Genomic DNA, 12,392 nt, shown 5'->3' with positions numbered 1-12,392 from the left:
TGAGCATGGAGAGTCACTATCTGTTGACTTTATTACCTCAGATAGAGAGGTATGTTTTCGTTTATAATGGATTACCATAAAACTCTGATGGGCGGTTGTTCGATGTGTCAAGAAGGAATCAAAAAAATGGGGGGCAAAATACATCAACTTGCCTTTATTATAAAACATATTTAAAAAAAATAAAGAAGAATGATTCATTACTAAGTCACCCTGCTTTTATCTTTTTAACAGAGCTCTGCATGTAGAGTCACTCTGCAGCTCACAGCTGCCTCTGCTCAGGAAGTGGACGTCCTTCACAACCACTGCTCACTGATGATAACATTTTCCTTTTTCTTTAGTTTTGCTGTTGTTATTACCTCCATGTTCCTGTTGTAATGATGTGGTATTTGTTGAAGCTGCAAGAAATAGTCCAATACTGTAAATGCACTTACAATACTCAGGTCCAACAAAAGAGAATAAACCATGAGGTACTTCCAATCAAATGTTTATATATCTAACAGAAGGTATTTTACTGTAAGAAATCTGTAGACAAATAGTACTGCAAAATGCGAATTCTTTCAAAATGTGTTAATCCATCTGAATGAGGTTCTCTGATCCATCAAGCCATGTCTATTTTCTTTGATTCACATTATAAAAGTCATATGGAGTCTTGAAATAAATATTAATGAAGCATAAAACAAATGTTTTTTCATAATCATTCCAGTTTAGCAAGAGAAGCTGCTCCTTAGCATATTTTATTGTAGCAGTTGCGATGATAAGCAGAAGCCAGCAGATACAAGTGCATTTTGTTTTTTTCACTTCCGTCTAAAAAACACAAAGGAACACAGATAGTTTGCATGAATAATTAACATATTGGTGCTGCTTGATGCATGTAAGAAGACTGTTGGGGCTTGGCAGCGGTATATGTGCCCATTATGTTGATTGTTCTGGTATGGCCAAAGCTTCATCAGCCCTTGGTTCTGCTGCTGCTTCTGCCTCATTCATCATTTCTTTGTATTTACTCTTGAAAAATCCAGCCTGAGAAGAGAAAAGAAAGAAAGTGACATTAAAACACTTCGATCCTGCGTTAAAGCTGCTTAATACATGAAGGGAAAGAAGAGAATAACTGCTGAATAGTTAAAAAATAAAAGGATAGTGTTCATTTACTTTTATTGGGAGTGGAACACCGTTCATTGACTCCATAAGGCTGTATAATAAACAAAAAAAATGTATATATTTCGAGAGTCTCACCTTATACAGACCGGCAGTGAGTAAAGCCAGCAGAGCTAACCCTCCCAGTGATCCCCCAACAATTTCTTTGGTGAAATCTGGTTGTGGATACACTTCTATCTCAGCTTCAATCTGAGACATGAAATGACATCAAGGTGGATCAAAATCAAGCTAATTAATAGAAGTCAAATTAATAGAACGTGGAATCACCTTGTGAATCAGAGGCTTGTTATTAGACCCTGTAGAAAAGAAGATGTACTGGTTTGTGTTGTACTCCAGAGTAGCCGTGCTGGTCAAGAGGAATTTTGCAGAGTAGAGTCCAATCTGTTTAAAAAATCAAAGACTTTGTGATGAGACCGGCATTGCCTTTGGTGACATTCAATTTCGTTAATAAATTACTCTAATTTAACCACTTTAGAATGAGCACCAGTTGTAAAATACTTCAAAATGTGTGTTACAATATGACACATGCACATCAGTTACCTGCTCTATCCATCCTGAACTGATGTTGGCAGAGATTTTGTACTTTTTACTCTCCAGTCTTCCCATGAACCTACTGCACCTGAACACTCCGCACCTGGCCACAGAGCAGTTCTGTGAGTGAGGAAGAGAAGACAGAAGTTGTAATACTGTGTAAGTACTTGAATCCCCCAATGTAGATAGTTTACTCACCACTACATTATTCTCCTTTATCAAAGCAACAAAGTCTGTGACAGTAGGTTCTTCGTCGGCGTCTCTTTGGCAGTCTGGAATCTGGAAGAGAACAGGATTGCGTCAGTTTAACAGAAGACCCGATGTGGTTCTCATGTCCCTCCGGTTCTTGAGGCTGCAACAGCGACATGAGAGACTTTTCATGGATTAGTAACGTCACCTGCAAACTGCTCGAATCCACCCAGATGTCTTTATCACCGAGCTTGACAGGCATCTTGATCACCACCGTGAAGTTCAGCGCCCTGATGTTGTTTGTGACCTGACAGAAGAGGAGAAAAGGAAAGGATCGATCTGAAAAGGCTGAGCAAGCATCAGGATCAAAATGATGAACAAGTTATTAAACTCAGCCTAGATGATTCTGTTTTCATCAGGGTTTGATGTTTAGAAGGATTATGCAAGAAAAGAGAAAGAAACTTTGTGATGTGTATACTTTTTTTAATCTTTAAAATTGCAATATTTTCGACATTTTCTTTATTTTCATGGATCTTGAAACTATACCAGGCATGTTTAGGGGGCTGATATTGATGAGCGTGGGTAATTTGGTGCAGATCTAGTTAAAACATCTATCAATTTAAATTTGGTTTGATAAGGGGACAGTTGGGCGCCGGCGAAGGCTATGATCATGAGAGGAGATACTTTACCACAATTGACTGCTTGTGAGGTTTCAGCAAATCGTTCTTTCCAGATGTGAAGTTGTTGTAACTGAGGGAGCTGAAACAAATGTTTTAATATCAGGTAATAGACTGTACACTTTGAAATTATTAATATTTTAATGTGATTTCTCTGTCTAACGCAGGGGAAAAAACACCAAACCTTTCAATAGTGACAAAAATGCTGTACTTCACGTCCAACCATTTCATTTGGTAGAGTTCACTTGAAGTGGAATGTTCCTCATTCTCACTAAAAGAGAGAAGTGAAATAACCTCTGTGAAATATGTATTAGTGATGTAATATGACTATTAAATATTGTAGAGAGGTACAGTACCTGGAAGCATTTGCAGAGATAAAAATATTCCTGTCAAATCGTCTGTTGCTTTCGATCCCATAGGAGACGGTGAACAAAGCCTGTAATGATAGAGGGGTGAGATTGTCTCTGCGTTTTGCTGCAGCAATGGGAAGAGATGTAACACAAACAACAACACATAACACAAACCTTAGTTTTGCTCTTGAAAATGGGATTGTTAATAGTGCAGGTTGTCATTCCTCGGGTTAAGCCATCTTCACTGTCCAAGGAGTTGCACTCGATTCTTCCCTTCATGAAAAGGCAATCAATGAAACAACATTATTGCTGTGGGAGCGGTAGACTGTATCTGTAAATCAGCAATGTGTCTCCACTTCCTCCCGTGAATGAGCCTTAAATATCCTGAACCTAAAAGTAAGGGTGCTGCCATCTTGATATTTTGGCATAATTTTGAGAATAGCCAGTCTGCGCAGTAAAGATGTTTTGATGTTAATCAAGACCGATATATACATCTTCTGAAGGTTTATGGATATTGATTAAACAGACAAAAGGGAGCAGTACCACCGGTAATCATAGGGGGAAATGTAGCCAATCGTTTAAGCGAGACAGGAAATTAGGAATTCTTGACTTGGTGCTGCCCTCTAGTGGATGTACAGCTTAACAACACACCAATGTAAACTACGCATTGGAAATATGTCAGCAGTGACCGTTAAACGAATGAGCCCTTACCTGAACACCTGTGAACTTCCTGTAGGAGAGCCCAGCTGGGTACGTAAGTTTCACGTAGCTGTTGTAGGAGTCTTCTTCTCGGTTCTCCACTGATACGGTGACGTCCAACAGTTCATCAATGCCCACCTTCAACTCTGAGGAGCTGAAAGAGAAAAGGGAAGGTGAAGGCATAGAAAAACAATAAATCTAATAGTCTCCTTTTGTGGTATTAGCTAGCGATCCCCTCAGCTAGATGCTCACAGTCTACTATGCCAGACATGTTCTTGCAGAGAAGAGAAATGTAACCTTGCCCACACCATTGGGTTGGGCTTCACTTTTGGTTCTCACCTGTTGAAGTTGAAATCCACTTTCAGGTTATCTACACACTTGTTGTCAGTGCCACAGTTGATCTCGAACTTCAACTGTGGAAGAGAGCATGAAGAAAAACATGACAATGACAAGAATTCATAAAAGTTAAAATTAAAGCTGTTCATTTACTCACTATGTTCAGTTAAATTGACATTTATTGCAAGTTTGTTTAAAGGTCACTTACAGAATGATAAGTGGTGGTTTGAGCCTGCTGGGCAAGACTTGGTTTAAGGTTTGCAGTTGAGGGAATACCATCAAAGGTGAATCTGAGCTCATTCCTAAGTACATTGAGAGCATCCTGAGGACAAGCCTGCGAGAGGAGGGCACAGTTGGAAAATACCGTGAGTTTGTTTTGTTTTGTTTTTCAGACAGAAACCTCTTTGGGTTGTGATATAATCTGATGTCAACAACTCACCTGAATAAAGAATTTCACTTGTAGGCATTTTGGCCCTTGTAAGTCAACTTCAATTGACCCGGTCTTCTCTCGTTGTTTGCTAAGGATGTAAGCTCTGTTGTTTGGGACCTTGCGGGTGGCATCCAGTGTTAAAGTATAATTGATCTTTGCTCCAGCTGGAATGAATGACGGTTGAATCGACATGTTACTCATTGACACAAACATGTATTGGTACAGATAGACAGTGGGTCTGTGGTTCAAGAAAAGTGAGAGGAATGAGTAACCTGTGGAAACTGTAGAAAGTTTGGTCATGGTAAAGCAGATTAGAGCTGTGTTCTCCAGTGGGTTCTGGCAGATTGTGTTTTTTGTAGGAACCTGGTTTGGGTTGAACGACATCGTAACCTCTACCATTACCACAGGCTTTGACCTGGAAATGGATAGAGCAGGAAAAAATGAGGACCATCAAGTTTTCATAGCATCAAATCAAGAAAATATTAAAAATGAACACTGGGAAAAACATCAGTGTGATAAGATCTACCGAATAATGTGAGAAAGCGTTATTTGACGTGCACTCTGACTGTTTAATTGAGGCCATGTCCTATCAATGAACATGGAGGAGGATGTGAACTAATTTCAAGACAAAAATAAATCTGATTGACAAGAGCTGTGACACTGTTGAGACAAAAAAAGTTTGTAAACTTTTCAAGTAAAGGTTTATGACATATACTGCATCCAGTCAGCAGGTGGTTATCAAGAAGCTTTGGCTTCACTTTTGGGACCTAACAAATCTTCCATCAAAAGCAGTATGTTAACAAAGGACTGTAATGATGACAGACAGTAGAATCTTGTACAAACCTGAGTAAGACAACTGTGCCCTTTGACCCCACTGCTAAGTCAGGCAGACTGTCGCCACTGCGGTCAAAAGACGAGTCACTGATTGACATACCGAAGAATCTAAGTTGTGGCCGGACTTCAGAGGCAGCAATTCTCTGTGGAATTTAAGTATTTTAGACAAAACATGTTAATCTATCAAAAAGAATTAGGCCTCACAGACTGGTTTTGTTACAGTCCCACTTAATTCCCCTTAAACTCTTCTGTGTTCTTCATAATAACATATTCAAAAGGTTTGACGTGAACAAAAATTCCCCTCACGGCCTTGAAACAACTTAACTCTACACCTTATGGCCCAGGCCCTGCCCCCAATATCCATACCCTCACAGTGCCACCTGCAGGTGATGGGCCTTTTTCAGCTGCTTGGCCCCACCCACAAGTTGACTTTCTTAGGTTTGTGACATCACAAACCCCGCCTGTATCCATATGATGCGGCTTTATGGTGGAAAAACTCTTGTCTTTGATCACGTCAAACCCTAACATATGAATGTTTTCATGATTTTCACCCGAGGGGGACATTGATTTTTTTTTTGAGCCTACTCACCTGTGAGTAAGTCGAACTGACTCTGCTTCCTCCTTCACCGTGGAATATGTAGATGCTGCCCTGACCACCATTCTCCAGAGGTGCACCGACTGCCACCTCCTTGAGGTAATCTGCGTTGAGATCAGGCAACACAGCAAGAGAAGAGCCAAACCTCGCCTGGTCGGACTCATCCCCTCTCAGCACTAACGGAGATTCGAAGTTACACTCGACCCTCTGTTCAAAATATATGGAGGAGAGTCAACGTTTGCCTGGATGTCAAGATTTTGTATTTTATTTAATGGCACTAGAAGAAATCGCCACTTACCCAACGAGCTAAACCGCAAACGTAAACTCTTCCCTCTCTATCAGCTTCCTTGTACATCGGGGCAGATATGAGGATTAGGTCAGTGAATCCGTCAGCGTTCACATCCATGGCACGAACCTCTGCCCCAAAATATTCACCAGTTTGAAACTGTTTAAGAAACAAGAAGAAAACAAGACTGTTTATTCCAGATCTATGTTCACGTTTAACGTTTATATATCCGTTCAGAAAACACGCACCTGCCATGGAAAGGGATCAATCATCTGATACTTCTGTCCATGAACTGCCATCACAAGTCCTCTGTGTTTATATCTCGGAGCGCCAACAATTGTCAATTGGCCTTGTCTGGTTCTTGCGATAGTCATGGAGTAACCTAAAATTAAAACATCCAAAGCTTTAGCTACACTTGACAAAAGAGTGATTTATGAAAACTGACTAACTTTAGTAGTGGGTGTAGTGTTTTTCTTTTCCTTGCAGGGTTTCTAATTTACCTTTCAATGTAACTTTGATGATTTTTGGAGCTTCGTGTATGACATGTGAACCTGTTTTACCCACATGACCCTTGCATGTACAGTACTGTCTTACTCCTTGTTTTTCATTTGCCTTTTTACCTTACTTTGCTCAATTTGTGTGGTAAGCGTGGGAGGGAGGGTTACAGCAGAAAAGTACTAATAACTTGTGTATAGTTTGTTATTACTGTCAAATTCTTACCCAGATAACTGTCTTGTTCCCTGAACAAAGGCTCATATGAACTCCGCTTCTGGCCTGATAGCGTGTATTCCATGTAGCCTCCTTTCCACTGGTTGGCGCCAACAGTGCCCATTTGAATTCCCTGTAAATCAGAACCACAATCCGCCCACAAAAGCGAAACTTAAATGCATAATAGTGTCAAAATGCGTCGCCTGTGTGTAGCTTTTCTATCACAAAGGCAGGTGTCGGTGATTATTATTACCCCTGGCACATAAGCCACACTGAATCCATCCTGAGACATTTCCATTTTCAGTGTCTCTCCAGTGGACTGAGATCCTGAAACAGCAAAAGAAATGAGCACTGAGCTGAATCCCACAGTTACATACCAGCTGTTGTTGAATGGATTTACAGTGGCAAGCTCGTTAAAACAAGTTCAAATTATTTTACTATAATTATTATTTCAGTGTTGGAAAACATAACATAGGCTAAGCACTGGATGTGCATCACAAAAGGAGCCCAATAAACAACATCAACGCTAATATTTGTCAACTGAGAATGTAAATTAGATTTTAAGCTGTAAGTTTACATCCGTACCCTCAATAGAGAAGATTTTGTCCTGCAAATTCTTCGTTATTGCAGCAAGTGCGTCAAAGCTCTCTACTCGAAACACGTGATTTCTCGAGAGCGAAGATGCAATGAGTTCCAGTTCCTGTTTCGCCCCCGTGGAAGAGAACGCTCTCCCCACCTAGAGGCATGTTGAGAAAATAGTTTTAATGCTGTTCAAGTTGAGTTGATTTTTTTACTCGTTCATAGATAGTTTATCCACCTGCACTCACCAACGAAACCAGAGTTAAAAAGTAAGGTATCTTTGCAAAAAAAATTCAGAGAAGGTAAATAAGAGAGTAATTAATTGAATACAAAAATAACAAAGAATGAAAAGATATATCTGTAAAAAAGACAAACAATGCCTTTTTTGTAAAACACATTTGCTCATTGGAATGAACTGAACTTACCCCAATAGCAAATCGAACAATCTTTGCATTCTCAGCTAAACGTATTGCATTTGGCAGGTAATGGCTGTCATAAGATTCTCCATCAGTAATGACGATCAGGATCTTCTTCACGTTTGGTCTGGAACCTCCTGCTGATGTGAAAACATTTTGGCTGCCAAAACAAAAACAATATAATTTCAATACACTTTGTCCAGTTCTTTGGTCAATAACATAACATGACCATTTCATCTCTGGAAATCTGCATATTATTTATGTTTGAAAATACGCAAATATGCAATTGACTTCGTTTCCAACATTTAGCTTTACCAGTTATCCAAGAAAATTAAGCATTAGCAATAATTATTGCAATATAATTTCCATCAATAGCAATATAACCAATGTTTAGCCACTTAATTGCGATTATTATTATTACACATTATGCACAGTGAGGAGGTTTAACACATACATCAAGTTTGTTTAAAACCACAACCCTCTCTTAGGAGCAAAAAACAGTATATTGATGTGCAAAGTTTGGTATAACTTTTGGTCATATTGTCCAGCCCTATTTTTACGTGTAGCTCAGGTTGTAGTTTGTCTCGTCCACTGCACGGGAGACAAACTACACACACAACACCACAAACTACACCCTCAAAAGTGTGTTAACTGCTACTGTGTCAAAAATTTGACCACCATTTCCTATACATTATCACATCAGGATCACATCAGCACCTACACCACATATTGGATGGCACCAGCTGTGTAAGTTCCTCCGCGTTTTTGACTTATTCCATCGATTTCCGACTCCCAACGTCCAGATGAGAAAAAGTCACGAAAGTTCAATTCAATAGTGAAATCATGAGAGAACTGGACAACAGCAAACTGCAAAGAGAGAAGAAGAAGAAGAATTCAAATCATATCTAACAGTCATGGAGGCAGTGACAAACTGGAGAATTTGATCTTTCAGTGAATTCTCTGAGTGTCTGCAAATGTATAAGTGGCAGTGGGAACATTGTCCTGGGAACATACCTGCGTATCTTTTCCCACAAATGGACGTACCAGTGTTTTCACAAATTTCTTCATTGTTTGAAAATCTCCAGAGCCTACGCTGCCTGAACCATCCAAGAGAAAAGCAATATCTGCTTCGGCTCTGCACTCTGTCAAAGACACGGGCCAGAATTGAATAATTTGTTAAAATCCACATAGCTCATCTTTGACAAAAAAGTATTTGATGTGTACTTTGTCCTGTCTGTTAACATGGAGGAGGCAGGGTTTATGAGCTACACTGCAGACATCTAGTTCGCCCCTCTGATAGTCAGTTCTAACAGCTAAGCAAACTGAGACTAATTGACTTAAACTACTCTCACTTCAAATAAGATAAAAAATAATCTAATAAAAAGCAAGAAAACATTTGTGAGCATGAATAAATGTTCTGGAGGAAAAGTTTACCAAAAGTGTATCATGGTACATTTTCACAAACTTACCCGGAGAGGACGGAGGCACCGCGGATCCAAACCGATTATGCTGGTCGATCTGGAAGCATGCGCCGCTGTACATGGTGATACTTCTGCAATCCTTTGGGATGGTTGGGCCACACGCCTGAAAAGAGACAAGATCATACCTGATTGAATTAGCAGACTATTTGATTGTGTAGTCGCTCCTTAAAACAACCGTTTTCCAAGCTGCAAGGCGATAAGAAAGTGATAACAAGTGAACATATCAAATGTTTAATTGGACTTTTTGACTGATCTCTATATTGATTATAACTATGTCCTGGAAATCTGTGATGTTTAACAACTCACCATAGTGTTTTGTGAGTCGGGGTCCTTAGTCATTGACAAACCAAGGGACATGTTGACTGCAAATTCTGGCGCTGCATAGAAAACATTGAACACTTGTGTCACGAAGCTCATATGATACGAATGCTTGGTGTCAAAATATCTGTTTTTCTGGTCTTTCTCTGGAGACGTTATCAGCCGCCTACCTGCAAATGGCAGACTTGTGCAGGTATCAGAGCACTTGTATATTTTCCCCCTTCCCAATGGTGAATACTGTTCAAGGGGAGCGCTGATGAGCACGCTGAGGAAATAAAACCCAGAGAAATATGGAACAGAATCTGTCTCATCAGCGCCGTGCAGCTGTTTTCTTCTATCAAGAAATTATGTTATTGCAGCTGTGAGACGTGGGACTGACTTACTCTGACTGTCTTTGCACCACCTGGTAGCCAAACCCTGCAGCACCATTGGCCCAAGTCTTCCAAGCCACGGGGTCGATATTGAAACATAGAGCAGTATTCAACACTGAGAAAGGAGAAATGATAAGATCAGAATCATGTGTGTTGTAACAACTGTGTTATAGTTGTTATAACACTATAGTTATATTGTTATAACAACTGTTAAACTCATCAGAATGTTTGTCTCTAGGAAAATCTATAGACTCCATGTGTGGCATTCAGTTTGTGTTTGGTTTACAATGGTGTGAACTGAGGGTTACCACATTGTCTGTTAATGGATAACACCGCTAGGGGGCACCAAAGCAGAGCCTTTCAAACTCTGGACTCACTAGTGCAGTGACAGACAGACCTGGAGATGAGAAAATGCTCTTAAATCTTTATATTTTATCCCCAACCTCTCATATTGTGAATAATAGAGGTGTAAGGTAAGTTTAAGAAGGACTTCCTCAAACAGGCCCTTCACAATATGTCACTGTTCTATCTTTGGTGAGCAGGACGTTGAGTTTTATAAACAGTCTTTGCTGCAGAGTGAAGTAAGAAAACTATGTGTTCATCCCACCTGGTTTATCTGCGGTAAAGTTTCTTCATAAAATGAAATTGACTTTGTGTTTTTTTTTACTGTTCACATCTGTGACAGATGTTTGTAAGAACTTGCAGGTAGATATAGTGGCTCAAAAAAATAATTAATTTAAACATTCGTGAGACAGTTACTACCTCTTTGTTAACTTCTGAGTAATTTGTAAAAGCAGAAACAGTTTTTCATCATGGAAACAAGCACAACTTCCTTCTATACTTTTTCTATACTTCTCTCTTCTTTTTCCTTTTTTGGATTCTCCAAAAATGGTCAACATGATACATACTCTTCAACCGTCTGACAAATGATGTTCTCATGGTGAACAGCAGGAGAACAGATGACGTTGAACCTCCAGGGGATGATGTCTGTGACTTTAGCAATATTTTGGTATCTTGTACGTTTTGAACATCATGTGTATATTCGCATTAATCTTGCATAAAAGTAAAAACCTGAGGTTCTGCTGTGTTTCACTTTTCATATCTTCTGAAACTCTTGGTTGTATTTAAAGCCACTTAATATAACCAGCATTTAGTAAACGCACATTATGATGACTTTTAATAGCTTTAATAGCTTTTTTACAGCCAGCTTCTTTTATGGTCAGTTTAAATGTAAAACACCATTTTAATTCAGGATGTCTGCCTCAAAAGATTAAGAAGTCGGGGGTGAGCAATGTCTCCAGTCTCCTCTCTGCACAGGACGAGCAGATATAGATAATAACTGGGTAGGTTGTTGATAGTTTAGCCTCTTCTCATGTGTTCCTGTGATTATTTTCCAGATTCTTGCCGACCTAATCTATTCATGTAGCACACGCGCGCGGGTCATTTGAATGATAGATGCACAATTAATGTAAATGGTCAAAACAATGTATCTACCAGTATGAGCAGTTGAAATGGGATCAATACGGAGACTGGGGTCTGCTCTATATTTTCTAAATGTTGTTATTATTGTTCATTCATCCTTTAGCTCTGGTAAAACAAGGCAAATAATAGCATTTCTGCAGGAACACTTTAAATGTCACTAAACAAAATCGATTACATTTTTACTGACTCACAAATATATAGAAAAACTTTTTCTCCATCCATCTTTTTTCTCTTAAAGACAATTTAAGAGAAAAACCTGCAAGTTTCCTTACCTGAAATGAATACTGCAGCAGCAAATATCCAGGCCATTGTGTTATCCTGTCGGGAAAATGCATAAAGTGCGATGGTTTGCTCACATGAATGTATGTGGAAGTGAGAGAGGTGACTACTTCTACTACTGCCTGTGCAGAAATCGTGAAAGGACTAGTTAATATTTGAGGTTAGAGGAACTCGAAGTAGGTGAGGTCACAATACTAACCCTTTCCATTTAATGTAGGCTATAATGACAATATGACACCACTTCCAGGAAGCAAAGGCAGGTTTTTATTATGATTCAATACATTAAGAACATGTTTTAATAAGACACCAGAAGAAAACAACCTTAACTTCAGCTCTTGTTGGCTGTTGAGGCACTTTTTGCTGGAAAAGTTGATGCAGACACAGATTTGATGTTTTATTTACGACAAAAAATCTATAAAGTCACTTTAACTTCAAGGTTACATCCACAGCAGTGAGAAAACATGAGGATTTATTTCTGTAGATTAAATTAAAAACCAAATATACTTGTTTTGAGATGTATAGGTTGTTGTCTTTTGCTAATGTTGGTGTCTCTCCTGACAACTTTGGCAGTGAGGAAGTAAAATATAATGCAGCTCCATTTCTTCCTGTGTCCCATCGCACGCCATTTGAGAGAGAAAGGTCAGCACCATGAGCAGGAAGAGCCACTATCTGTTGACTT

At 39.3% G+C, this 12,392-nt stretch overlaps 1 protein-coding gene across 1 annotated transcript; it reads right to left on the bottom strand.

The window, feature by feature from the left end:
• Positions 1-912: 912 nt before the first annotated feature.
• LOC133028068 (integrin alpha-M-like) lies at positions 913-11,769 on the bottom strand. The gene is made up of 30 exons (XM_061095264.1): positions 11,707-11,769; positions 9,965-10,067; positions 9,752-9,846; positions 9,570-9,640; positions 9,252-9,366; positions 8,797-8,924; positions 8,504-8,649; positions 7,792-7,942; positions 7,373-7,523; positions 7,041-7,114; positions 6,800-6,920; positions 6,328-6,461; positions 6,092-6,238; positions 5,788-6,000; positions 5,208-5,341; positions 4,637-4,779; positions 4,374-4,528; positions 4,143-4,268; positions 3,938-4,011; positions 3,611-3,752; positions 3,074-3,172; positions 2,906-2,985; positions 2,734-2,820; positions 2,562-2,631; positions 2,081-2,179; positions 1,882-1,962; positions 1,693-1,803; positions 1,420-1,533; positions 1,231-1,341; positions 913-1,017 (listed from the first exon to the last, which is right to left on the bottom strand). The coding sequence occupies exons 1-30, from the start codon at positions 11,741-11,743 to the stop codon at positions 913-915; spliced, it is 3,417 nt and encodes a 1,138-aa protein (XP_060951247.1). The 5' UTR covers positions 11,744-11,769.
• Between the last annotated feature and the right edge of the window lie 623 nt (positions 11,770-12,392).

The sequence above is a fragment of the Limanda limanda genome, chromosome 21 (genome assembly GCF_963576545.1).
Source record: "Limanda limanda chromosome 21, fLimLim1.1, whole genome shotgun sequence".
Taxonomy (NCBI): Eukaryota; Metazoa; Chordata; class Actinopteri; order Pleuronectiformes; family Pleuronectidae; genus Limanda; species Limanda limanda.
This window is presented reverse-complemented; position numbering and strand designations above follow the sequence as displayed.